The following is a 27,614-nucleotide window of genomic DNA, read 5'->3' on the forward strand; positions in this document are numbered from 1 at the left end:
CAACACCCAAATATGGATGTCAAGATAAAAGTTCTCGGATCAACCGGAGTTCTCCATCTGGAATGTCCTGGATGCAACCCTGTCGCCCCCAATTGCTATCTGTCAAGGGTATCGGAGATAGACCTTTGGGTTACCAGGGCTAGTGGGCTAGAACTATTCCAAGCACTCTACCGCGGTTATTGTTAACGCTGCAAGGCACTAAAGGCGCTTCTCCGGTTACGGAATACTAACCTGGCCGGATCAAGGTGCAGGCACTGGCGATCATGGGTCGGCCGCAAGGGCAGTGCAGAACTCTGGATTGGATAGGCAGACATCATATTCCCTCATTACTACCTGCTGTTGGTCGCTCAGACGTTGGTAAATGCAGACTCATCCAACCCTTGAACCTTCTTAGTCCCATCACCTCGCAGGGGAGCATTTTCGCACAGGTATCCTCTTTCAGCTGCCGCCGAAACCCCCTGTTAGCTTCAATCACACACTGGAGACAGCGGGAATGGGCCCCCGAAGGCCATCGGACCGGTGCTAATCGGCGTTTAGACAAACCAGAACTAGCGACCTGCCAGCACAGCCGAGCTAATATGCACAGGTCGGTTGATTTAGACGCCCGAGAATCTGCAGCCGCCCCCTGCCGCTCTAGACGCGGCTTTGCTTTCCGCTCTAGCGTTTAATTAGGCTTGGTTCGTGACAACCTTGCCAGTGCCAAGAGCCCATGGTCCCACGCTGGCCGGGCCGTGAGGGCGGGACCATGCTGGGTATGCCACTCGTGCTCCTGGAGCTTTATGGCAGGGGTTGGTAAGAAGGATATCTTCTCATGGCATCCGGTCGTGTACATTGGCGTAAGGAATTGACCTGGCTTCCAAGACAAAGTCAGAGTACACAGAGTACAGACAGTCAACATGGTGCCGAGTGCGCTGACCACCGGGTGGTGGGATGTCTAGACCACTTTGGCGGCAATTGTACTTGTGTCTAGGTTTTGGGTACCAGTTGCCAATGCTGCTACCCCGACTACGAATCTGAAGCCTCGGGCTCCTATTGCTGATGGCATTGATCTGAGAGTTCTTCCCATAGGAGAGTATGTCTTGCCTTTTATCCACTACCTACTGCGCAGGTGTCACACTTACACCTTACCTTCTCATATACCCCTTCTTTCGAACTTTTGAATGCGTTTCTGACATCTTCCAGTTCCATCACCTGAGGTGCTCAGAGTTCAGACGAGAATGGCTACCGCAAGAAGCTCTTTGACAAGCTCGCTGCACGAGGCAACAATGTGGACTTTGTCGGTGGCATGAGCACAGGCACAATGGCCGACAAGAACCATGAAGGACACCGAGGCTATGTGATCGATGAGATCCGTGAAGTCAGTGGTGTCGGCATTCACGCGGGCGCCAACATCGTCCTACTCCATGCCGGAACCAACGACATGAAGAACGACATCAATCCTGCCGGTGCTCCGGAACGTCTCAAGAAGCTGATTGATGAGATTTACGAGTTCTCTCCTGATACTGTGATTCTGTTATGCAATCTCATCCCGGCGGGCCCTGATAGGTATCCTGCTACAGTCCCACGCATTGACAAGTTCAACGAAGCCATCCCCGTCATAGCGACAGAGTACATCACTGTCCGCAAAAAGAAGATGCTCGTGGTTGGAATGAACCATGGGATTACTCTTAACGACTTGGCTGACAGTCTTCATCCCAACGATGTTGGTTATGGGAAAATGGCTGACCTGTTCTATTCCGCCATTGAATCCGTGGACGAACGTGGTTGGATCTCCAAGCCGGGCAAGAAGACCCCAGTTCCGGATTCAACTAGCCCTGAGAACTGCAAGTCGACGCCCTCTTGGTACAACGTGGGTATGATCGCCACTGGCGCAAAGGTGTATGTTATCCCATTCCTTCCCAGCATGATACTCAGGAGAATGCTAATACATTTCTTAGGGCTGATTCTGATGGCCCTTTCGTGCCCGCTTGGAACAAGAGAGGCGTTGTTGCTGAGGGTAATTGCCCTCGCGCTCGACTTCACTTCATGGACCTCGACGGCGATGGTCTAAAGGATTATGCTTGCGTTGATCCCAAGACAGGAGCGGTCAAGGTGCACATCAACATTCCAGACGCAGATGGCAAAACATCTGGAAACTGGAAAGTGCCCAGAACTGTCGTTAACCCAACCGAGCCTCGAGATGGATGGGGTGTCATGTTCGCCGAGTAAGTAGTTCTCCTTTCTATCTTGACTTGCCCTTGGCTAAGCTGCTTAGTCTGAATGGCGATGGTCGAGACGATTACATCTGGGTTGACCCTGACACGGGAGATGTTCACGGCTGGATCAACCGTCTTGAGAAGGATGGCGTGTGGCAGTGGCAGAGTCTTGGCCGTATTGCTGGGGGTGTTGGCGCAACCAATGAGACACTTCAGATGGTCGACATTGACGGTAAGAAACCTGCTGCTTTCACAAAATGCCTTATTGATAACGGTGCTATAGGTGATGGAAGAGATGATTTCCTTATTGAGTTGGGGGAAATGGGTGCTAAGCCGTTTTGGGCCATTGGGCAATTTCTTATACGTAGAAAAGGAGTCAGAGGCCTTAGACCTTCGACCATCATCATCTTCTTCACCAATCAGGTCGAGAAAGGGGAGCTTTGGGGCTCTCTTTTCTGGCGTGATTATTATTACTATCAATTGATTAGTTGCCCTTATTATTTTCTATGACATTGAGATCACGGAAAAGTATGTGAAATCTCTCTTCGAAAAGTCACTGAAAGAAAGACGCATTAGAAGATTTTTGGCTGTGTGGTTGGTGTATTCTATTTTCTCCAATAAATCTAGTGCCCCCACATAAGATATTCGATACTCTTGCTTTTATGATAACCAGGATACATCATCGAAGGTGATCTAATTAATCAAACAAGAGAGCGCACTTCCACGCTGCTAATTAATGAACTATAAACACAATCACTACCACTAGCTCAAAAGGCGCGAGGCATTAGGAACCGACATGGAAGTCAAGAAGTGGGCGATCAAGGAAACCCCGAAAAGTCGTTCAGTCGCGAGGAATGCTGATTATGAATGAATTCTACCCCTTTTCGATCTAGATTCAGCAGAACCATTTGATTAAACCTTCCCCTAGAGACCGAGATCAAAATAGATCCTCTTTATACCCTATAAAAAGCGAATATAGGGAGACGGAGGAATCCGCCCACGACAAATGAGGAAAAGAAGGATATTACTAACCTATGGCTGGCATGGAAAGTATTATTTCCTAATAAGATAAGCGACTTAGCCTTCCTTGACCTACCTGAGGATATCCTTACTAAGTAGCAATGGAAGGTCTTAGCTATTAGAATCCTGGTTTAGGCGGCCATAGGAAGCGAGACCCTTATAGCCCTCGTCCTCGTCCTCACGATATTTAAGAAGATACCCGTCATAAACCCCTTTTACTTTCCCTAGCAAAGAGGTTTAAACACGAGAGACTTAAGCTCCTAGAAACCATCTGATCAAACGCCTAATACCACGAGTATTGTTACTCTAACTATGGAAATGGCCTAGAACGATAAATCCACCGACTATGGGCATAAGTCTAACACTAGCTAGAGTATGGAAGCAAAAGGCAGTAAAGCTGCCGAAAGTAATGACGAGGTCACTAAGCTCTTAGTATAACTCTTAACTAAAGGATTAATTAGTCCCTCCTTTGCTATCCCGCTTAACTCTCTTCCTCTGTTTAAAGGAAAGGATGTGACTAAATACCTCCGGGTCTTTAATTAGTAGGCCGACCTTATGAATATCCCCGAAGATAAGAGAGGGGCGCTTTTTGAGTTATATTTTAACCCGGAGATTAAAAAAGAGGTCTGACAGGCTATGGATGGGCTTGAATGGGTAGTTGCTTAAGAGAATCTAAAGGAGTCCTTTGTGAGTGAGGACTCTGATTAATCTGAGACCGTCGAGGAAAAACTGGAAATGCTTAATGAGACCCGGTTAAAGGTGGATTTCTATGCTATCATTAAATGGTTAAATGGGTACTAGTACCTCTTCAGGTAGGTCGATAGTAACTAGAAGGAATCTAAGGCCTAGTCCCAGGCTATCTATAAAGCGCTTCTAGAGGAAGTCGTCGAGGGTATCTGCGAGAAGCATAATAAGAATGTCCGCGATATTACGGCCATAAAGTACTACGAACTTACTTAAATAATCAAACGGTATTGCGATAATAAGATCGAAATCAGGAAGACCTACTACCCCCGGACCGAAGATGACACTCACTGAGTCACCTAGGCCCCAACCCCTCTAAGGAGCCTAAGCCCCTCAGTAAAAGCAATGAAAGCCCCGAAGATCCTTAAGAAAGATCCCGAAGAGCCCTCTAGCTCAAAGATAGACTAACTGACTGCATAACTAAGTTAACTCGTGATTAATGTTGCGAAAGGTTAAGAATTATAGCTCTAGCTCGCGTAGATTATTAAAAGGGAATATAATAGGCAAGCGGCCTCGGGAACGCCCTAGCCCTTTAGGATGAATACCATATTAATTGATTAGACGTAAGACTACTAGAATTTTTATACGAACGCGGCATATAGGTCTAGGCGAAGCCTCTATTAGAGTGACTTGGCGTGCTGGTATTGCATTGGGAGAAATTACTTCCCGAATAACTACTTTGACCTCGCTTATGATAAGAGCAATGGAATTATGAGTTATGACCCCTAGGGTAGAGCTGCCCTCCTTGGAAGAAGCGATAAGATGCTGCCGCCGAATCTGGTCTATATCTTTAGGAAGTTTGGAATTAGGAAGCTAGTTTATAACTGGCTGAGTCGCTTCCCGAAGTTAGATATGTTCTACCTAGTTAGACGGATGGAATAGCATAACCGCGCCGGAATTAACTTTAAACCGATATAGCAAGAGGATGTAGTAATCGATGATTTTATATGAAAGAACCCTGAAGCCATAAGCCTCTATTGACCGTAGTATAAATCCCTTGAAGGATTTAATTGATTACCTATGGATGTTATGAAAGGCAACTAGGATATTCTAGATAGTTAGAACCCGCTACCGGGGACCACTATTAATGTAATCCTAGTTAATAAAAACTCTTTACCCTTGGATTGATTAGAAACGCCTTAGGTGCTTACTATGACTATAGTCGCTGTTAATACGAATGTAAGGAAGAGAGTTTATATTGAAGACATTGTTGAGGTTTAAGAAGCGGCATAGCCGATTCGGAAATCCACCCCAGTAGAGAGGCCTATAGCTATTGATAAGGAGAAGAACCAGAGGTTCTAGACGCTTGAGGAGAAGTAGGCCTTTATTTTGCGAGAATTAAGAGATGAGTATTGAACTAAGAAGATTTTTATTGCCGCTGATAAGCTTTTTATGCTGTTGTTGTAGCTCGGAAGAGAAGTAGCTGAAGATTATTGAGATATTGCTGATAGCGTTAAATAGATTACCTATATCGAGCTGGCCCTATATACTATCGGGGAGATATAAAGACTATCTGATTAGAAGCCTTAGGGCATGAACGCGATCTAGGTTAGCGAGTAAGACTGGGGAGAAGCCTATTGGGCTAAGATTAGCGAGAGAGCCGGAGTTAATATAATCCTTATTAATGATGAGCCCCGAACCGAATAGACTAATAATAATACTAAGGACCTTTAACCTGGTGACTATATTATGACAATTAATGTAGGAACGAGCTAGGAAGCGACTAGGACTATGGAAGTGCGAAGGGATATTATGGAAACCTTAGGAGAAACCGGAACTGTTATAGACCACGATGAAATGGCTGATTAGATGATTAATACCGTTAGATTGATATTGGAAGGTTAGGGTAAGATGGTTGTGTAGTTATAAGAACTGCCCCGGATTTTGGTCTGACTTGATAATGCAGAAGGTAAGGTGGTGGAGGCTATGGTGGATATTGGCTCTGAAGGGAATATAATCTTAGAAGAACTTATGAAAGCCTGTGGTCTTAATATCATAAAGATAAGAGCCTCTATGACGTCCTTCTTTTAAGACCGGATTACCATGCTTAGCTAAGTAACCATTTAACTATACCTGGGCAATATATAGATCTAATAGAGGATGTACATAGCGCCCTCTAGCGGAATCTTAATTCCCTTTATCCTCGGTATACCGTTTGTTTATTTAGCGAGGGTATTATTTAATTATTCGATAAGGGACGGTTCTATGCTCCTTAGATGCTAGCTAGGTAACACGCGAGTAGTTACCCTAGCTGCCGGTTCTATTAAGTTGGAAGCGCTAACCTACGGTGTGGATAGCAATATGTCATTAAAATAAACATTAACCTTCTCTCTAAACCTAAGGTTGACTAGAAGAGCGGTTTAGAATCAGATGATATCCTGATATCACTGCGGTGGCTGAGCTGGGAGTCGGGGGAGGAGGTGATCGGTATCGTTAAAGTAGAGACAATTAGGTAATACTATGTGGCCCTTGAGGATATAAACCATTTAATTAGAAAATGGATAAAGAAGAAACACGAGATACGGAAAGGAAAAGACCCGCCTGACCGGGGTAAGTTGAAGGAAATTTTAGTTAATACCCTCTATAAAAGGAAAGGCGTTAAGATCTACCTGAGAGATGATATCCTGTTAGATAGATCTACCCCGGAAGGTGATCTAGAATGGAAGGCTAAAAAGTAGGAAAGGGTAAAAGAGAAGTTATAAAAAGATTTAAAATACCGGGACTAGATTATACTGAAATTCTTAGATATTAAGCGAGGAGCCTGGATCTATAAAGAGCGACTCTAAGGACTGATTGATTAAGTGAATGGCACCCTTATGCGCGAAGAACTAGATATATTCCTCGAGATTATATATAATAGAGAAGCGGCGCTTATATGGGAATTTTTAGAGTGTGGAAAACTTAACCCGCTGGTCGCACTGCCATAAGTCATTAGGGTAGTCGAGTATAGAGCCTGGCAAGCAAAAGGCATATCTATTCCTAAAGGGTGCGAGAAGGAGGTTATTAAGCTATTGAGAACCCGGATAGAGAGAGGGATCCTCGAGGAAGGTTATGGCCCCTATAGAAACCTATTCTTCTTTGTTTAGAAAAAGGACGGTTAGTTTTAATTGATTAATTCGGCCATATTAATAAATAAGTATATAATACGGGATAGCCTTATCCCCCTGGGCTGCGATGAGTTCTCTGTAGATTTTGCTATGTATAAGATGTTGTTACTCCTGGATTTCTTCTTAGGATATGACTAGATAGAGCTAGCGGAGGTTAGCAGAGACTTGACTAGTTTTATAACGCTAATCGGACTATTAAGAATATGCATATTGCCGCAAGGAGCTATAAACTTAGTCGCCTAGTTTACCTGAAATATCCTCTGAATCTTAAGAGATCTGATCCTTGATGTTTGTTGGTCCTTTTTAGATAATATTTGCGTTAGAGGACTTATAATGGATTACGGTGGGGAGGAGGTAGCACTAGGGATACGTCGCTTTGTTCTGGAGCATTTGATTAATCTTGATAAAGTGCTAGTGAATATTGAGCTGTTAGGCTGCATGATTATAGGTTAGAAGTCTTAATTTTATAGAAAAACGGTAGTGGTTACTGGCTATCTCTGCGGGACCTATGGGAGGAAGCTAGAAGAGAGGAAGGTTGTGAAAATCTTGGAGTGGGAAGTCTGCCTTGATGTGGGGGAAGTAAGGTCCTTCCTTGGCATTGTGGGATACTACCGCTAATAGATCAAATGGTTCGCCTGGATTGTAAAGGCCTTAATAGACCTACTAAAGAAAGACGCTGAGTTTATCTAGGGATTAGACTAGAAAGAAGCTATGGAAACGTTGAAGAAAAAGGTTATGGCTCTACCGATCCTTATTACTCTTAATTACTCTAAGGAAGCCGGGGAGGTAATCCTTATAGTTAATGTAAGCCTATTGGGCTAGGGGTATGTTTTGATGTAAGTAATTGAAGGGAAGCGGAAACTAATCTGGTTTAAATCTGGATTATAGAACCCGGCTAAAACTAAGTACGACGCGATAAAAAGAGAGTATAGGGCGGTCCTCTATGCCTTTTGCCGCCTTAGGGGCATGATCTATGGCATTCCTTTTATTCTTAAGATTAATTCGTAAGTATTAGTCTATTAAATTAACGGTAAAGTAGACGATGTGCCTAGTTCCCTTGTCTTAAGATAGATTAGTTATATTTTTCTCTTTGATTTTATAGTTAGATATATACCTGGAAAGAAGAACCGCGTGGCTAATGGATTGTCACGGAAGTATGCGGGATTATCTAATTAATTAGATGCGCAAGTTGAAGGGGATATTAAGGACTTTATTGACCTCTACCTTAATATAGTTCACGTTAATGGGGAACCTGACGTCTTGAACGGCGTCTACTCCTAGGAGCATAAGGATATAGCTAAATACCTATGCACCTTTGAGAAGCCTAAGGGTCTAACTTGTTTATAATAATAATAGTTTAAAAAGAAAGCGCTCTCTTTCTTTATTTAAGGATAGTATCTATGGAAGCGGCCAAAATGGGAATATGACTTGCCCCTGCTAGTGGTAGATGACCCGGAGATATAGAAGAAGTTAATTAAATTATATTATTTTGATAGTGGCCATAAGGGCAGGGAAGTAACCTATAACCTTGCGAAGAGGAGATACTTCTGGAACGGCATATAGAACCAGGTCTCTGAGGCAGTACGGTGCTGCCCTACTTACTAAGCCTATGCTCCCTGGAGGCCATTAGAGGCCATCTAGCATACTAAACTATTTGATCCTATGGTTAAGGTCTATTTCGACTGCTAGTATATGCCGCTAAACTAAGGGTTTAAGTACCTCGCGGAGGCAAGATGCGATATAATAGGATAGGTAGAAGTGATTCCTCTAAAGAAGATTACGGCCAAAGCGCTAAGGCGCTTTATAATTAACCTTATCTACTGATTTAGTATAATTTCCATGGCGGTCGTGGATAGTGGACCTGAATTTAAAAAGGAATTTCTACCTTTACTTAAGGAATTGGGAATTCTACGCATCGTCATGTCCTTATATAACCCTAAAGCTAATGGCATTAATAAAAGAGGATACTATTTAATTTCTATGGCCTTAAGGAAGCTAGAGAAGGAAGGAAAGCCGAGATGGTATAATAACTTAGAAAGAGCGCTATTTGCCGATAGAATAGCTATGAAAGCGCTATATAGACACTCTCCCTTCTATCTTATCTACGGGTGGGAGCTAGCGTACCCTCTGGAAGTTAATCTTCCTACTTGGCGATTGATTAATTAAGATGAAGTATTAATAGCCGAAGACCTAATCCTTGCGAGGGTTAGGATCCTTGAAAGGAAAGGTAAAGATATAGAAGTAGCGCGGCAAAAGATTGGCGCATTTAGGGCGAAAGTTATAAAGAGATAGAACGAGAAGAATATCCATAGGTTAAGAAAGACCCCTCTGAAGGTTGGGGATTTAGTGTTGAGATTTAATGTTCCCTGATTAAATGATATGTCGATAAAGATAAAGATGGCATGTAAGTGGTATGGCCTATTTCGCATCTTTAAGTATTATGACGGGGCGAATCACTATAAACTTGAGATACTTAATGGCTATGAGATTACTAAATCTATCTATGGGGATTACCTAAAGAAATTCGTGAAGGATGAAAATGGCTAGTGGGAAGGGGAGTTAGATAAAGAGGAAGTCCTTAAGAAGCTTAAAGAAAAGAAGAAAAGACTAGAAGGCGGCGGAAATGAAGAAAGTGTGTGAGTGATAAGAAGTAAGAAATTAGCGGCTGATTAAATGGTTAGCTGAGAAAGCGATAATGAAAGCGATAAGATAGATAGCGGGGAGGAGGATCTTAGCGAAAAGAGTGAAATGCTATATCCGAAGAGAAATACTCTAATACGCATAGAAGTATAACTCCTTGGCCTCACTGCTAAGTAAGCTGCTTAGTATAAGAGCCTCTGAAATGAAATAAAGAGGAAAGAGGGTGGCATTAGAAACCTATAAGGACCCTTAGGTTTCTAGTGGGGGAGGAAGAGATAGAGGAGAAAGTTTTAATACTATAATATAACTACTGGAATTTTTAATAAATTCGGGCATTTATTTTACGAGGGATATATAGATCATTTGATTAGATACTAGGGATACCGCCTAAGACATTAGAGATGCTATCTAAGATAGGTAGGATATATTAAAAGATAGTAGCGATACTATCTATAATAATTTAGACGTAATGCCTGAATTCCTTATTTCATAAGAAATAAATTTAATGCATAACTTATGTAGGAGAATAAGAGCTAGATAGTGGGACTAATAAGAGGATTAGTAAGGAATAGGGAGTAAATAATTAATTAAAAGCAACTATGGACGTAAAGCTAGACCTTACTATTGGTTAAGTAAAAACAATAATGCCTTACCTATACTTAAAATTTATCCCTTAGTGGAAAAGCTTCTAGGACTTAAAATCTACCCCCTTCTAGAACCCAGAGGAGTTAGCCTTCTTATTAAGAGCTAATTAGCGTATTCCCTGGAGAAGCTGATGGTCCTGCTCTTGATTCCTATCCTCGGAAGGGTATAGGCAGGAAATGCGAGGATAAGATACCCGGTTTAATTGATTAATTCTAACCTCATTAGGCGGATCCTTTGGAGTATCCTTCCCCTACAGAGGCTAGTCTAAAGGACCTTTAGTAGTAGATTTTAGCTAGTACCTAGGCAGAAACTCCTACTCGTAAGGCTTTTAGTGCTAAATGTAGTTAGCATATTTCCCGCCTATGAAACCCTTGATCGAGATGTAAGATAAGAAGGGGTAGAGGATATGCTCCTTGTTCTAGCTGATATTAGTTAAGTAGGACTAGTAGTAGTATCGATAAAAGATGGGGTTGTAGAACCCGAGGAGGGCGATCCTAAGAGCTTTTTAGTGCTCTAGGCGAGTAATTAATTGCTTGAAGAACTATCCACGAGGATAGGTAAAGTCGGTAGGGATATAGATGGTCTGGAGGGAACGATTTGGTATTAACGAAATGAGCTCTCTTATGACCGCATCGGGAGCGCCGTAATGCTTAAAGAAATGTTTTGCGATGGCCTTTGGGTTCTTATGGCCCGTGTCGTCAAAGGCGAGCTCGATATATAGAGGGAAACCATCTCGGTTAAGGGCGAAGCGAGAATAGATCTAGACCTTGAGGTACTTATGGACCTATTTAATCATTTGGTTAGAAAGGCTATCGAGAGCAGAGAGGATATAGGAACTAGCCCTGGGGAGGTTGGCCGTCTGGGCCTCTGCAGGAGTCACCTTAAACCTGCCATGGTTACTCTACTAAGAAGAAGTACCCCTCTGGAAGTTAGTATGAGAAAGCTAAGGTTGAGCGAGAGTCTGAATGTTGGGGAGGACGTTTCGTCGCTTATTGGCGAGGATCTCGTGAGGAGTCTACGCAGATATGGTGAATTAATTAATTAAAAGCGTAGATAAGAGTAGTGAAGTTAGAAGAGAGGAGAATAAGAAAATAAGGAGTATATAGAAGTTATATGCGTGTAGGGTCAAAATGTATAAAGAAAGAGGAGCGGCGTGTTCAGGTGATCTCTGCGTGGGGAGCTATGATTTATAGCTATCCTCCGCGCATATCAGAAGAGCTGGATAGTCTCTCAAGATAAGAACAATATACTAACCTTCTTTTATACTTCGCACGTAAACTGGCCCGTTACTTGTTTTCCTTAAGGCACAAAGACGTAAACCCCTCCCTATTTATAATTACCCGCACCGACCATTTGATCAGAACACAAAGCCCTTTTCTGCCTATTTAAGAATATATATTTGCCTCCGTTCGACAAAGCAAGATTCTTTATCTAATAACAGCGAGATCAGCGCAGACTAGTGACTGACCTTGAGATTAACCTCTTTATACTCCGGAACCGATAAAGTTTAAAAGACCAAGCGATCCTCTTCTATTTAATTATATAAAGCGCAACTATATAATAACCATATACTACGCATACCATATATGAATTAACGAAAAGACTTTCCAAGAGCAATAACTCCATGTCCCTAAGTGCACTTCGAACCTTTAAGATGCCTCTACCTATATAACTAATTGTTTTCTTTGCCCCCGTTGACCACTCGCGGTTTATGAAGAAGGGGAAGATAGCCTACCTAGTGGCTTGGGTTAAATACTTTGGAGGAGCAGGAAGCTTCCTTGAGAAGAATAAGACTAGCCCTAATACGATCGAAGAGCTATATGACTCTGAGCAGCCGCCCTTCTTTTAGCTACGATAAGAATGGGACTATTGGGACCCCACTACCTTTAAATACCTTAGCGCATTAGATAGTCATTAATTAATTAAATCAAAGCTCGGGAAGGACGAGTTCTAGCGGTATTACTATAATAACCCCGCCTATAATGTATTATAGAGGGAGTATGCGCTAGCTTTATAGCGCTTATACTAGGACCTAGAGAAGGACGGGGAGATGCTCCTTAATGATTTAATCTCGTCGGTATTGCGAATGCTTAGGAATAGCCTCGAGAAGGTTATTATAGCTACGCGGTATGAAATCGATATCTAGGAGAAGAAGCTAGAGTGTAACTCCGACTAGGAGGAGCCTTTGCCTTTCCTCCCTGATGACTATAAGAGAGTCCTAATAAACTATGATATGGGTTTTAGAGGGATTCAGAGGTGGCGTAAGGCCTGTAGAGGGAGAAGATTCTTTATGGGATTCTTTAGGTTTAGGTATAATAAACACTTTACTATGTTTATATGGGATAGGGTTAAGGGCGACTTCTATTATTTCGATACGGTATTAACTAATTAGAAGCTCCATACAAAGCTCGCCTCTGTCGCCTGGCGGGAATACCTTGCAAGCGCTGGTTAACTATATCACTTTAACTTCTATTTAATCCCTTTGACTCTATAGCGAGGAGAGTGGGAATATGGTCTCCTTAGCACGTTCTGCCTCTTTTAAACCCTTAGAGGACTCATGGGAGTGACTTTAAGTGAGTTGGCTACGATTTGCCCTCCTATGGCCTTAAATATTGATGGGAGTGAGGAGGTATCTTCGTAACTATTTGATTTATTGGTCCGCGATTGGCTACTGGACTCGTGGACTAAGGGAGGAAAGCCTAGGGATATCCTATATGATAATAACCTAGAGGGGATCTAGGGCATCTACTAGACTATGATCTTTGACGAGCTAGGAATTAAGGATGGTTACTTCTGGCGTAGGAGCACCCGTAATAAGGTTATAGCGAAACGGCAGTCCCTCTATGTGGATTTGATTAATTATAGTCCGATCGGATTCGCTTAGAAGGTGCCCTGAGACTAGCTTTATATTGACTGGGGAGGATATGTACCGGCAGACGTGAGGGATATTAGCTATATTAGTAATTAGCGATCCCACCGCTTAATCCTAACTCCCTAGGGCAATCTAGGTGGTGTGGTAGAACTTCCTTAGGGACTAGGGCTATTTATAGTCCTTAACTCTGGGGTTATATTTCTTAACCTCCCCGCGCGATTGATTAAATAGTATACCGACTGAGGCGTGGAGATTATGGATAACTTCCCTATTTACTAAGAGGGAATGGTTATCTCGGCTGATGATGATGAGCCCGACCTAAAAGCGAAGAAGCTGATGGCGAAACTGGCTGGCCTAAGGCCTAAAGCTCAGAAGTAAACCGATAAATCCTTGACTCCTGTACCTTCTGATCAGAAGGATTAGCCTTAGACCCCGAGCAAACCTTTTAAGAATCTATTCCTAGGAACCCCAAAGCGGCTATGACCTTCGTTGAATAGCGGCTCTAAGTACTAGCAAAACGGGAGCCCTTCCTTATCTAAGGGTGCGGAAGATATGACTATGGGGTAAAAGCTATTAGGTTTATCTAATTAAATGATAACTAATTACGGATGGGGTTAAACTAGAGATGGGCATCCCTATGTCATTGAAGAAGGGCCTTATATCTGCGGCGCCGAAGATTTTGTCTGCTTAGACTATAAGACCGATGAGGGATCTGTATCAAAGCGAAAGGCAATTAGGGCAGGGATAAAGATTATGTTAGCCGACCTAGGGGAAAAGAGTTGGCTCGGCATGGTACGCAGCCGGCCTATATAGTGATTGCTAACCGGCAACTATGCTACTTACCTCCCTGACGGGATAGTAAGACCTTCATAGTAGGATAAGCTTCTGGCCGCCGCCGCTTAGCCTTAGATACCTACTGCGGTGTTAAAAGAGAGCCAAGATGAGAGAATAAAGAAGCGGTAGAAGAGCAGGGATATTTAATTAATTAATCTGTGGTGGCTATAAGCCTGGCATAGTGCTAGGTAAGGCGCAATGGGAATAATATGTGAAGAAGGGGGATAGGTTTAACGAGGCTTTTTGGGAACCGTGAGGATAGGTATTAAAGCCTCGTGGGGAGCTATGAGTTAGGGGAAATAGGTGCTAAGCCGTTTTGGGCTATTGGGCAATTTCTTATACGTAGAAAAGGAGTCAGAGGCCTTAGACCTTTGACTATTATTATCTTCTTTACTAATTAGGTTAAGAAAGGGGAGCTTTGGGGCTCTCTTTTCTAGCGTAATTATTATTACTATCAATTGATTAGTTGCCCTTATTATTTTCTATGATATTGAGATTACGGAAAAGTGTGTGAAATCCCTCTTTAAAAAGTCACTGAAAGAAAGACGTATTAGAAGATTTTTGGCTGTGTGGTTAGTGTGTTCTGTTTTCTCCAATAAATTATCGTCAGCAAAAAGTCTGGAGAAGTCACGGCCTGGCTAAACACTGGCGGCGAGGCCATGCCTGACTACCATAAGATCGGCATTATTGCTACCGGCGCCTCTCAGTCAGACGGAGACACCGTTATCCTCGGTGACCTAACAGGTGAAGGCAGAGCTGACTACATGATGGTCGGCGTCGGTGGTAAGGTCAACGGTCTCATCAACCGAAGACAGGAAACGAGCATGGTGCCCCGGTGGTCGCAGATGTTCAATGTTGCTGCGGGACCAGATGGTGCAAAGTCAAATCAAGTACGTTTGGTTGACATGACTGGTGATGGCAAGGTTGATTACTTGCTTGTCGATGAGAAGACTGGCGAAGTCACTCTGTGGGAGAACCTTGGAACTGGTGGAAAGTGGCAGCCAGGCGATGGTGTGTTTCTCTGCGATTGTAAGTGGCCCTGGTCTTTCCAATCTCGTCTTGGCTAATTGAGTGCTAGTGGACGGTGACGGTACCAGCGATTACTTCTGGATTGACCACACGGGCAAGGGCTATGGCTACCTCAATGCAGGGAAAGGCGAGAACAAATGGAATGATCTGGGTATGATCGCCAAGGGAGATCATCCTAGAGAGCAGATCCACATGGCTGTTCTAACTACGAGCGGTCGAGCCGACTACGTCGTTGTCGACCCAGAGATCGGAAGAGCTGATTGGTTTGAGAACCTTGGGCCTGACGGAGGCTGGGGTTGGAAAGCTCGTGGTGAGTTTGCTGCGGGACCCAAGAACACCGTCGAGACCAAGTTCGGGTTCAACTTTAAGGCGAAGAACGTTCGTTTTGCAGAGTAAGTCTTGGCCCCTCCCTTTTCATATCAGATCGACTAACAGAAGTGAAAAAGCTTGGATGGTGATGGTCTTGATGACTACCTCTACATCAGCGACACGGGAGCTGTCATTATGTGGAGGCATCTGGGCACTAATCCTCCATCCTGGGGCATCCCACGCTTAGTAGCCGATGGGCCAGTTGGTGTCAGCGCACAAAATGTTCAGTTTGCTGACACTAATGGCGACGGCAAACTTGACTATGTCGTTGTTGGTACTACGACAGGCATGGCGAGAACGTGGCATCACCTTGGATTCCGAGACGACGGATCTATTCGCTGGAATACACCTCTCAGTTTCGCCGACGGTGTTGGGTCTATTGGATCTGCCATCAGAATCACAGAGGCAAGTAACTCTTCCCGTACTAATGTCATTTCCTCTAAACTAACTTATTGTTACTCAGATGACTGGTGACAAGCGTGCTGATTATGTCTCCATCAACCCTGACAACGGTCGACTCAATCTCTGGCACAACCGCTGCTGGCCCAACGGCTCAGGCGGCGGCGGAGACGACGGTGGTTCCGGAGGTGGTGATGATGGCAATGGAGGCGGCAGCGGAGATGGCGACGGCGTTGTCTACATTGACCCAACCATCTGGAAATCCAGCGAGCCGACCGCGAGTTGCCGTCCTCCTTGCACCCTTGTTCTTCCACCTTGGCCGCTCTCTTCCAAGACCACCATCAGCTTCCCAGTTATTACCAAAACTATCAAGGAAACCTGGCCTGAAACTACCGACGGTGTCACTACATATCGCACAACCACGATCACCGTCCGGATCACACTGCCGCCAATCACCACTACTCAGATCGAGGTGTCTAACATCATTGTGAGCAAGTCTACCACAACAATTGTGCCTGTACGGACCAGCATCATTCCGCCCCCAGTCACTCTAACAGAGCTCACCCACGGCATCACTTACACATATAGTCCGGGTCCTTATCCGACCACCACCGAGGTTGGACCCCCACCTGGTGATAATCCAGGAGACATTCATGTCATTGGTGGTGGTAGTGGCCCTGGACCTGTCTGCAAGTCCGGCTGCGGTCATATTTGCCTCATTGGTTGTGGCTCAAGTGGGGGCGGAGGTGGTGGTGGTGGTGGATGTATCGGCTTGGGATGTCCTCCTGGATCCAAGAACTGTGTCGGTGTTGGATGCGGTGGAGGAGGTGGTGGTGGCGATGGCAACGACGACGACGACGATGATGATGACGATGATGATGACGATGATGACTGTGCCACTGAGACCAACACCGAGTGTCATCAGGTTTGCACGACAAGTCCCTGCAAGACCGTTTGCAACACCTATATCGGCTGCGACTGCACAACCTCCAAGGTCACAGACTATTGGGTGTCTTGCAAGTCCCAGTCATGCACTACCACCTCTACCGAGGTCATCACTGGCTGCTTCCTTACTGCAACTGCCACAACCACCGGCTCATACTGCCCCTTGGCCACTGTCGACGCAGAGAGGGATGAGAATGGCGATGACAACGGCAGCGGGATAGGAACTGCCTACAAGACCACTTTCTCCCCTACTGCCATTATCAAGTCAACTCAGTACCGTGTCAAGAGTGGATACGTGACGGTTGACAAGACCGCCTATCCGGTTCCATCTGCTACGTCAGTTATCAAGACCAAGATTGACGGGACATCGGCCACCATTATCCCTTCCTTTGTTGGAACCACTATCTCGATCACGGTTTCAAACATCAAGCTTTCCACCTCGTATGAGCCCGAGGCCACAACAACGATAGAACCTTCCAAGAAATCAACTGATACAGCATACCCGACGCACACGACCTTTACAGGCGATGGCTACTGCTACTCGGGGAAGTCTGGCTTCCTCAAGTTCACACAGAGTCAAGCTCAGCAAGTGATTGGGTCCTTCTGCTCCTCCAGCTACGTCCTCGATCCTGGCAACACCGCCGGTCAAGTCGACGCCCTCGAGGCGGACGGCTACAACGTCGTAGTCTCGGCAAAGTGGGCAACCGACCAGACCGGATGCGGAACGAAGGAGGCTTTCCACTTTGCCGATGACGAATCAAATTTTCAGTCCTGTCTCAGAGCCTGGAACATCCCCTTCTTCTGCACTGACCCAGATGCAACGTCCAGTTTCGGTGGAGCATACGTCTTTGATCCTCCTATAACTGGTGGCTGCCTCCTCTTGTGGTTGTATGCGTATAGCACGTCTTCTCTCAAGGTCAGGGCAGGCCTCGAGGGAGCTCTGGCACCAGCTGTAATGAACATTACGCACATGGGAGAAGTGAAACACCGCGTGAACAAGCCGAATGCTCCTCTTGTGTGACCAACGTCCAAGAGCGAGGATGGGCCCAGTTTATTCAGTTCAGAGGAGGTCAAGAAACTTGTAAAGAACACGACAAAGGAAACATAATTCAAAGGAGATAGAGGGCCGAAGATTCAACTACTATTCAATACCTACTTGATGGAGAATGTGGACCACGTGAATTGTAGTGATTGTCTCAATACTGAGGCTGATTGCGTAGACTTTATTTTTATTTTTATTTTTTTCTAAAAAAAGAAAAAAACAAAAAAAAAAAGCACTTGGAGACTTGAATCCTTGTTTTTACAGTTTTCCTTTGATAAGCCCGGCGGAGAAACCTGGAGGTGGAATGATACAGAGATGATCAAGAAAGAGGCAATCGAAAAATGTTGTTGGTTGAAGATGTTTCAAGAAGTCTTACGAGGAGGCTTAGCATATAACTAAATTTAACATTTTTCCATTTTATGGTCCAATTAACTCATGTCACAGCAGAATGGAGGGTCGCGTAGAGCCAACACGGCCTGGTTAATGGGCCTGGATCATGCGGCCATATCAAGACCTACCTACATTAGAAACATGTTATCGATCTTGGGCCTCTGAAACGGTCTCTTAGAGGATTCCTTGCCAAAAATAGAAGCTTTCTGGTCACTTATCATCTCTGAAGCTTTCAAACATGGTCGTATCCTATCCTTCCTGTCTAGACCTTGCATAACAATTTCCCGTATTATCCTTCTCTCTGCGTCGCCACATTTCCAATGAGCGGCACGGCAACATCCAAGGTATCTGCGGATGCTCAGATTGAGCACATCCGAACACAATTACGTGCCGGACGACACCGAGATACAGAACCAGACCGCATAGAACGGGGCTTCATTGCAGCTCTTAACCTGTACGAGATCCCCTTTCAACCCATAACCCAAGTGTTAACACCGAGTTAGTGTCTCGGATACGCTCTACCAAAATCCTTCACACTTCCTCCTTGAACTCATCCAAAATGCCGACGATACTAGGTTCTTGCCTGGGGTGTCACCTAGCCTTGGCTTGACCTTGTTCTCGGAATCTGAAAACGGATATCTACGAACGGACTGCAACGAAGCTGGCTTCACATTTGCAGACATTAACGCTATAACTGATATTGGAGAGAGTACCAAGAAGGGCGCCACCAATGGGCAGAGGGGTTACATAGGTGAGAAGGGAATCGGATTCAAGTCAGTCTTCAAGGCCGCCGACATTATTCATATTGCCAGCGGCTACTACGAGTTCAAGCTCGACCGGAACCAGCATCTCGGCATGGTTCTTCCTATCCACTCTTCCTTCCCCAGCGGACAACGCCTCCCGGACCATACCCAGTTCTTGCTCCAGTTGAAAAGTAAAAACGACTACACCGAGACCGAGGGCGACTTGCGCAATATGGAGCCTCAGCTTCTCATTTTCCTCAAAAACCTCCGTGTTTTAAACATCCAGATTGGCGACACCAGAAAATCATATCACATTGAAGGTGATATTTCGGCTGCGCTGGGAGAGATTGCGACTATTCATTCCAGTCACCAAGGTGAAGGCGCATCTGGCAAGACGAAGTATGCCATCACACGATACAGGACCAGCGAAATACCCAAGGATGAGCGGAGAGAGGGAATCACGACGTCCGAGATTATTCTGGCTTTTCCTATTGAACATTCAAAACCAAAGATCAGTCCGCAAAAAGCGTTTGCTTTTCTGCCGATTGACGACTTCGGCTTCACGGTTAGTTGCAATAGAGCAGAGAGAAGGGGAGAGCGCGGTTGGCTGAGTATATTAATCACAGTTCCTAATCCATGCGGATTTTCTACTCGTCGCTAGTCGTGAGGGTCTCGATTATAGCCGCGAGTGGAACACAGCCTTGGTTCAAGCCGTTAGAAAAGCCTTCTTAGGGGCCGTGAAACGGTTTGCCCGTGGTCCAGCGAACCATTCAGAAGGAGGACTACGATATTCGTGGCCCAAGTACATCAAGCACCATCGACACGCCCATGATTTCTGGAACACGTTGCACGAGAATATCTTGACCGATCTCAAAGCCGAAATGATCCTCGAATCACGGTATCATGCCACTGGTCCTTGTCGACCCCGAGAGCTCAAGTTTATGCCCCGCAAGTTCCGATTTGAAGGAGAGGCCCTCTTTGACTGTCCTTCTTTGCGGAAGAAGCATCTGTCGTTCAACTACGATGGCGTTTACGATGAGCTTGCTCTTCTTGGAGTCCAAAGAACCGGTACGTCCGACTTGTGCGAAGAGTTCTCAACGTGGGTCGCAGAGGTCGGCTCTTCTGGCCTCGACGCCAAACCTGCAGGGTGGCACCAGCACGTTGCCCGCCTATTCTATGGCAAGGAGGAGCTCAAGGAGAAACTGATGGGCCTCCCAATCATCCCTCTCCGAGATGGCTCTTGGGTCAGCGCGAGGACGGACCGCCTCTACATGGCCTCCGAGGCTGGCGACGAATACGTTCCTAGCGGTATCAGCATTTCAATTATCGACCAGACCGCATGTCAAGACTCGGATAGACGAAAGTTCTACCAATTCCTGGGTATCCTAGCCTACACTCCATTTCAGGTCTGCAGTCTAATCATGGAACTGCACTCCGGCAATGGTTCCGACCTGTCAGACCGCCAACCGGAAGATCTAATACGTGATGCCGGTTACTTCTTCAAGCATCGGCATCTACGCCCGGGACAAGGCGCCCCTGAGATATACTTCTATGTCAACAAGCCTGAGTATTCTACACGACGCAAGACTCAGATCTACATTGACGTCCGCACGGCCAAACCCCGCCTCATCAACAAGTACAAGGACATACCAAAAAATCCATTCAACATGCTGGATAAAGGGTACGTCAAGACCATCTGCGCCGAGGATAGTGCCTTGAAAGACGAATTTTACAACTGGCTCTTGAAGTCTGAGAACATTTCGGCAGTTCCAGTCCTCGTCCGGGACCACATGTTGAGTGCTGAGTGGTTGTTCCTGAGAGACACAAAGGTGACGGATCTATTGCTGGTGATTGAACAACTTTGCAAGAACAACGACGTCAACCCTCGGCTATTACCTGCTATCCCTGAGCTTCAGGTAGACTGTCGTGATGGTACCCATCGACTACTTGGCGAGTTGGCCATTCCGACACTAGATCTCGTACGGGCGTGTCCACATCTTGACTTCGCTAACCTCCCAGCCCCCGAGAGGTGGGCATTCCTCGATCAGTTTGGGATCCTCACGGCACCCAATACCACTTCCAGGTTGAAGGAGCTTCAGGCACTCGCGAGTATCCCTATTGAGTCGGTCGACAGGGACCTCGTTCACGAAACCTACCGTGGGCTCTGTCTAAGCCTGGATCGAGAAAGTCCAGAGATTTTGTAAGAACCTCGGCTGTCCACTTTTCTTTCTGTATAGAGACTAACACATAATTTCAGGGAAGTATTCAACTCGAAGCCTCTAGTGTTTGTGGCTAGACCTCATCCAGAATGGATCACACATGGATCCTGTGTCTGGAGTGCACCTTCAGCCCTCAAGCAGGTAACCAGGCTCTCAAACCGCTACGGTGACTGCAGAAAGTTGTTCTGCAACATCCTTGGCATCGGACCCGCCAGCATCGAAAACGTTGCCGATGAGCTCTGCTTGTTGCAAGAAGAGACTTCTGAAGGCATGGCGAAACGCTGCGAGGAACTGTTGACAATGCTGAGCGAACGCCTGACAGCAGGTTCAGAGTTGCCCGTCACCCATTACCTGCGGATTCTGCATGCCAAAGTCTTCCCCATCGTCAGAGCCGCGCATGCTGATGCAAAGTCCGAGATCATCCTCAGGTCCCTCCACAATGCAGATTGGTATATTCCAGACAGGTTAACATTGGAGGCAGCCTTCCGGGGCAAGGTCAACATCCTCAACTTCTCCGTCAGAGTGGTGAATGTTCTGGACTCCTTCTTCTCAAGGATGAACTCCCGGAGTAAGTACTTTTCGTCTGCTATCGAAGAGACGGTCGAGCCACGGGGGACACCAATCCACGACATGTCAACCGAACGAGATCTCAAGATCCGAGTGCAATACTTTTCTCTGTGAGCAACTCTAACTTTTGGTCTATGGTACACCTTGCTCACATCTGCAGTCTCAATCAACCACTCGATCCCGGTTCGAGACATGACCACAGGCCCCTGCGAGTGCGGTCTGTACCATCTGTCGTCATCACCAGACGTCTCGGTTCCATCACAGTCGAAGAAGACAACGAGTTCGTCACGTTTCAAGAAACAACAGATTACACAGAGATCTACTTTCGCGCAGTCACGCCTCAGTCAAAACAGGCCGAGGTCAACTACAAGCTGGCCGAGTTCTTTTCCAAACAGCACAATGTCAAACCTCAAGACATCAACCTCTTCAACCTCCTGTTGACTGCTCCGCTTGATGAGTTGAACACCATCATGGCTAAACACAATCGCTATCCACCAGATGCGGGAACCATCAACAGCCTGAATCTCTCAGCTGGAACAGACTCCGACGTGATGGTTTTAGATGAACCAAGTGGACAATTCGTTGCCGTCGGCCAGCCGGCTCGACTTTCCGAACAGAATCTTTCCACATTTTCGGAACAGATCCAAGCCCAGTACTCCCTACGCGAGCTGATCCCTTCCTTCCAGTCACGGCTTCAGAGCGTGGCTAGAAGTGCAAGAAACTATCGGATATCGAAACGTCCCATAACGCGAGGTTTTGTTGAAGCACGGACCCGAAACGAGAGACATCTACACTCCCTTCAACATTCTCATGCTCAAGGCAATATCCCCATAGCAGGAGTCTTCCCAGTCTCCTCAACAGAGGCTGATGAAGATGAGGATCGCGTTCCAGAATTGACCTCTACGTCAACTGCTCATCAAGTCAGAACGAGGAAGATTGGTTTCCTCGGAGAGGCTTTCGTAAGATACCTTTCGCTTGTTTCTTTATTCCAACGATGCTCATCTTTGTTGCAGATTTATGCGCTGTTTGAACGCAATGTCAGTGACTGGTCCTTTCAACACTGGACCAGTAGGCTACGAGTCGAGAACGGACATCCGCCTTTCGCTGGGCTCGAGAGAGATTTTAGCGACTTTACGTACCTCGACACCCACGGCCGCATGAAGGAGTTCCTCTTACGAGCTGGCCTGGATCTAAACCCGGCTTATGCCAGCAACACTACGTATCACCTGGAGGTCAAGACCACCACTGGTGGCGATGGTGAAATATTCTATGTTAGCCAAAATCAAGTCAACATGGTACGGCTTCTAAGAAAAATTCTTTGCTGGGTAATTGAGCTGATGATTTCTACAGATGCAGAGGTTTGACGACGACCCCAACAACGCTTATATTGTTCTGCGAGTTTACGACATCGAGGGGGAGAATCCGGATCTCAAGGCTTACCCACGCCCATGGAGCCTTTATCTTAATGGCTTTCTAACTTTTACCTCGCCTCATGGATACCAGGTTTGCGAAGGAAGTCGAGATTCTAGATAAGCTTGAGAGGGGGGGGTTGGGGTGGGTTGGGTTACTAGCCAAGCTATTGCACTAGTGTAGATATAGGGTATAATTGAATAACTATCCAGGCTAGGTTGACGAATTTTACCTCTTCTAGTGGCTTACTGGTTCAAGATTAAGTCTCAGATCGACGCTAAAGATGACCCGGATCTTGAACTCAGTCCCCCACCCCGTCATATCCTCGACTCTGTTTTCTTGTCAGATCTACTTGGAGGGGCCTTGGACGAAAAGCCTCTGATGATGAGTGGGAAGCTCTAATGCAGGATGACCATTTGGGCGGATGTTCCCATATCGCAATTGGAGGCCTTTGATCCCGATCAGCGAAGCCACCTCCTTGCCCTTCATACCCTCGCCGCACGCTGCTCTGATGATATCCTGCATCTCCGGAAAGCCCATTTGCGGCACGGCTTGCCGGGCATTGCCCAAGAGGGAAGATTCGGTGCGCTGCGCAAAGAGCACCATGGTGAGAGCAGTCACTACAAAGTGCGCAGCTATGATGGCCATGACCACAGCAAAACCCGTCCACTCTTGCGGGATGAGGACTTCTTGGGTGTTGATGGTTGTGATCTGGTGAGTGAGGTCGAAGATGGGAGGCCAGTCGTAGTACGGTACCTGGTTTTCTATGTCTGATATGAGTTAGGTGACACCCTATGCCGTTCTGTTGTCTCATTTATTTCTTGGCCGGGGTGCTGGTTGAGATGACTTGGAGTTTCGGATAAATAGTAAAAGTCCGATTTAGCACGGCTTCTAAGTCAGATAGAGGGCTCATGCATGCTGGTAGCTCCAGAAATCGAAAAAAGGAAGTCGGAGGTCGAAAGGATCCTGTTAATTTTAGCTCTCCCCACTACGAACAGACAACTGGTGATAATATCGTGAGGCTGGATGGGGAGACCTTGAAGGACATTTAAGCAGGGTCATATGAATCAGATAGTAAGCGAGCGACCACCAGCTTTCGACAGACGCCCCGATAAACATGCCTACGAGCCTAATAGGAGAGGTCAGTACAATTTAAGTCAAAAATGTCTATTAACAATTTAGGTTGGAGCTTTCTGCATCATCACATCACGGCTAGGTGTCAAGATGCGACGTCACATAACGTTCGTCTTTGTAAGACAAATGACTGCATATTTTTGTCATTTTTCCAACGGCCGAGGCTCAATTGATCCATGCACATGCAGATCACGCGTTCAAGACGTCAATCGGCATCCGCGGCTGCCGTATTCTCCATCTCCGAGAATAAAACCAACACACTCACCACTCGACAATTTGACACGCAACTGACTACTTCAACACCAGGTATTGTATCGCCATCATGAGCAAAGAACCAGAGGAGAGGAGGTTTTTCAACTATCCCGAGCCAAAGAAAGGGTACAGTGCATGCTGTTCCCCGCCATCTTGGTCTTGCAGCTGACGTTGCTGCTAGGCCAAATGTTCAATATGCCGTCGAAAGGAGGCCCAATCCCGTCCTCACGGGGCCGTTTCTTGTTGTCGCTGCCTTCTTGTGAGTCCCCCGACTTAGCTCCTTCAACATTTACTCATATTTCCAAGGATGGAATGGATCCGGTTCATCCGTGAGATGGCTTGGCACAATGCTGGCTTTTCCGATCTCCGCAAGATCTTACCCGACCTCATGAATATTGAGCCACGTTATGATCCCACCATTGTTCCGCTGCCTATTTCACAGTCGGAAGTTGAGGCTGGTGGTGAAAGGGTTCTCCTATCAGCCACCGAAGGCCTCTCGCAGTCGCAGAAGTCTCTCAAGCTGTACTCGGTGGCCGATTATCGTGCCAAGTACCTCTCTGGAGAGTTGACCCCTACCGATGTGGTCAGAGCCATCCTACCTCTTATCCGTCGCGATGGCGGCCAACCGGGCAAGCACTCCATCGCTTGGAGGGAAATACAGGTTGAGAGAATTCTCAAGGCAGCCGAAGAGTCCACTCAGCGGTATAAGAATAAGCAGCCTATTGGTCCCCTGGACGGCATTCCATCAAGTATTAAGGATGACTATGACTATGACGGATATGCGACGAGTCTTGGGTCCGTCAATGATTATTCTGAAGAGGCTGCCGACGGGACATCATCGACAAGCTGGGCTGTCCGTAAACTGGAGCAATCGGGTGCCATTATCATTGGTAAACTGCATATGCATGAGTATGGTCTGGGTAAGTCGAAACGTTCTCTACTTTATAATTATCATTGACAAGGACAGACACCACCGGAAATAACCCACACCATGGCACGCCTCCTAACCCATTTAACCCCGGCTATTACACTGGTGGGAGCTCCTCTGGCCCAGCCTATGCCGTTAGCAGCGGAATCATCCCTCTTGCTCTTGGCAGCGATGGTGGTGGCAGCATCCGTATTCCGGCGTCGTTCTGCTCAGTATTTGGACTCAAGCCAACTCACAACCGTATTACGTGCTGGCCTGGCCCGAACCACTCCCCAACTTGTGCAGTACAGGGTCCTCTTGCCATCGATATGGAATCTCTAGTGGCCGCCTACGAGACAATCGCAGAGCCGCACTCGTCAACCCAATATCCTCCTTTAAATCTTCAGCCATCACCACCTGTCACAAAGGTCCTCGGTATTTATGAAGCATGGTTCTCCCGCGCAAAGCCCAGCGTACAGAAATTGGTCCGTGGCCTTGTCGACTCCTTGGTTGCTCAGCATGGTTACACTGTTATCCCTATCGAAATCCCTTTCGCCGCTGAAGGCCAGATGGCTCACGCTCTCACTGTACTAACTGACGCCTCAACGTTACTTGTTGATACTCGAACCATTACTCCTGCCAACAAGATTCTGCTTTCTCTAGGTCGCACTACCCCGTCGACAGACTACCTTTTGGCGCAGAAGCTACGGAACTTGATTATGCAGCATCTTGCGTACCTCTGGAAGAAACATCCCGGGATGATTATAATTACACCGACGACCTCTTGCGCAGGCTGGCCTGTTAAGTCAGGTCAATCAGAGTTATCGTATGGTCTCAACGACGGAAGTCGCACCTTGGAAAGCATGGAATATGTCTGGTTAGCCAATTTCTGTGGCCTTCCGGCATTGAACGTGCCTGCCGGCTACGTGGTTCCAGATGGCAGCAAGGGGGCTGGAGAAATCGCTACCAAGGATACTGAAGGAATGGTTCCCGTCGGGCTCATGGCAACGGGCGAGTGGTGCAGCGAAGATGCGCTGTTGCGGTTCGGTTTCGATGCTGAGGCCGCGGGTCAGGATCGACGTTGCAAGCCTCCAATTTGGGAGGACATTATCTCGAGAGCTGAGACGGAGGCCAAAACCAACAAGGCTGTTGGGAATGGCGTCAATGGAGATTTATGAGGACAATGATAGTCAGGCAATTTTAGAGACAGTACTAAACTAGTTACAGAGAGAAGAATGAAAGAGAAATAGCCCTTTGCCTCTGCCAGTTCCCCGGAAAATGCATCTTCCTTTGTCATTGAACACTTAAACAATCACCAACCTCTCTCGCTGGATTGAATCAAGCCACGTGCATGTAATGTAAAGGTTGGACAGAGAGCCAATCCTCTCATACTCCTTAGACCCTGGCCGACTTTGCACCAAAACACCCCTTGCCACCATCTCTTCTTGGGGTTCTCGGGGATCAATGTCCGCGATAGAGATGATCACGGCCTTGTACCCCTCCTCGCGACATGATGCCTGATCAATCTCCAGCTCGCCGCCCTGGCGGAGGTTGGATCCGCCGAATGCTCTAGACTTCTCAACGAAGGTTAAAATAAGTCTTTGTTCATCCTTCATATATGGAAATATGCGTCACTCAAAGGGATATGGGTTCTCCCCATCTAGACACTCGTCGTATTTGCACCGCCCTATGGATATGGACTCAAAACCAGCCGTCTGAGCCACTTGTCTGCTGCGTATTAACGGTATCATGCGGCCCTCCACCACAAGTTGACCGCTCTTGACCTCGCCAAAAGGGCAGCCAGGGCTTAAAGGAAATACCTCGCAGCTCACAACTCTTAGGCCCATGCGCCATATCCTGTCCCAACCCGATCCGTATATCCCGGCAAAGGTGATGGAGCTGTCTGTAGTTGCCCATGTCCATGAGGGCGCCCGGTAAATAGACACGTGTGGTGCGTATGATGATGACACGGCTTGCCACATTAAGCCCCGGGGAAGGTCCATCTCCCACAGTCCTGCGAGATACGTGGGCGATGCGTTTTCTTGGGCCAACTTGTGGCTCAAAGGTTTTGCTATCGCTGACATGGCGGGTAGTTTGTCCGAGGGGAACGTCGAGGCTCGCCGAGAGTAAGCAGAAACAAGTCCATAATAT

At 46.5% G+C, this 27,614-nt stretch overlaps 3 protein-coding genes and 1 pseudogene across 4 annotated transcripts, besides 1 other annotated feature; all 4 read left to right on the forward strand.

Annotated features, from left to right (window-relative positions):
* Nucleotides 1-896: 896 nt before the first annotated feature.
* On the forward strand, nucleotides 897-2,208 carry NCS54_01227300 (SGNH-hydro domain-containing protein; the record flags this gene model as incomplete). Its single annotated transcript, XM_053157514.1, has 3 exons — nucleotides 897-906; nucleotides 1,212-1,878; nucleotides 1,938-2,208. 3 exons carry the CDS (start codon nucleotides 897-899, stop codon nucleotides 2,206-2,208), a joined length of 948 nt encoding a protein of 315 aa, XP_053013489.1.
* Nucleotides 2,209-14,716: 12,508 nt separating this feature from the next.
* On the forward strand, nucleotides 14,717-17,820 carry NCS54_01227400 (SGNH-hydro domain-containing protein; the record flags this gene model as incomplete). The annotated part of the gene is made up of 4 exons (XM_053157515.1): nucleotides 14,717-15,086; nucleotides 15,136-15,478; nucleotides 15,533-15,860; nucleotides 15,919-17,820. 4 exons carry the CDS (start codon nucleotides 14,717-14,719, stop codon nucleotides 17,818-17,820), a joined length of 2,943 nt encoding a protein of 980 aa, XP_053013490.1.
* Nucleotides 17,821-18,551: 731 nt separating this feature from the next.
* NCS54_01227500 (DUF3883 domain-containing protein) lies at nucleotides 18,552-23,293 on the forward strand (the record flags this gene model as incomplete). The annotated part of the gene is made up of 7 exons (XM_053157516.1): nucleotides 18,552-18,685; nucleotides 18,735-19,539; nucleotides 19,601-21,174; nucleotides 21,232-21,870; nucleotides 21,921-22,719; nucleotides 22,774-23,055; nucleotides 23,111-23,293. The coding sequence occupies 7 exons, from the start codon at nucleotides 18,552-18,554 to the stop codon at nucleotides 23,291-23,293; spliced, it is 4,416 nt and encodes a 1,471-aa protein (XP_053013491.1).
* A 1,318-nt stretch (nucleotides 23,294-24,611) lies between these two features.
* On the forward strand, nucleotides 24,612-26,641 carry NCS54_01227600 (annotated as a pseudogene). Its single transcript has 4 exons — nucleotides 24,612-24,682; nucleotides 24,738-24,815; nucleotides 24,863-25,476; nucleotides 25,524-26,641.
* Nucleotides 24,612-26,641: a sequence feature.
* Nucleotides 26,642-27,614: the final 973 nt, after the last annotated feature.

The sequence above is a fragment of the Fusarium falciforme genome, chromosome 10, assembly GCF_026873545.1.
Source record: "Fusarium falciforme chromosome 10, complete sequence".
Classification (NCBI taxonomy): Eukaryota; Fungi; Ascomycota; class Sordariomycetes; order Hypocreales; family Nectriaceae; genus Fusarium; species Fusarium falciforme.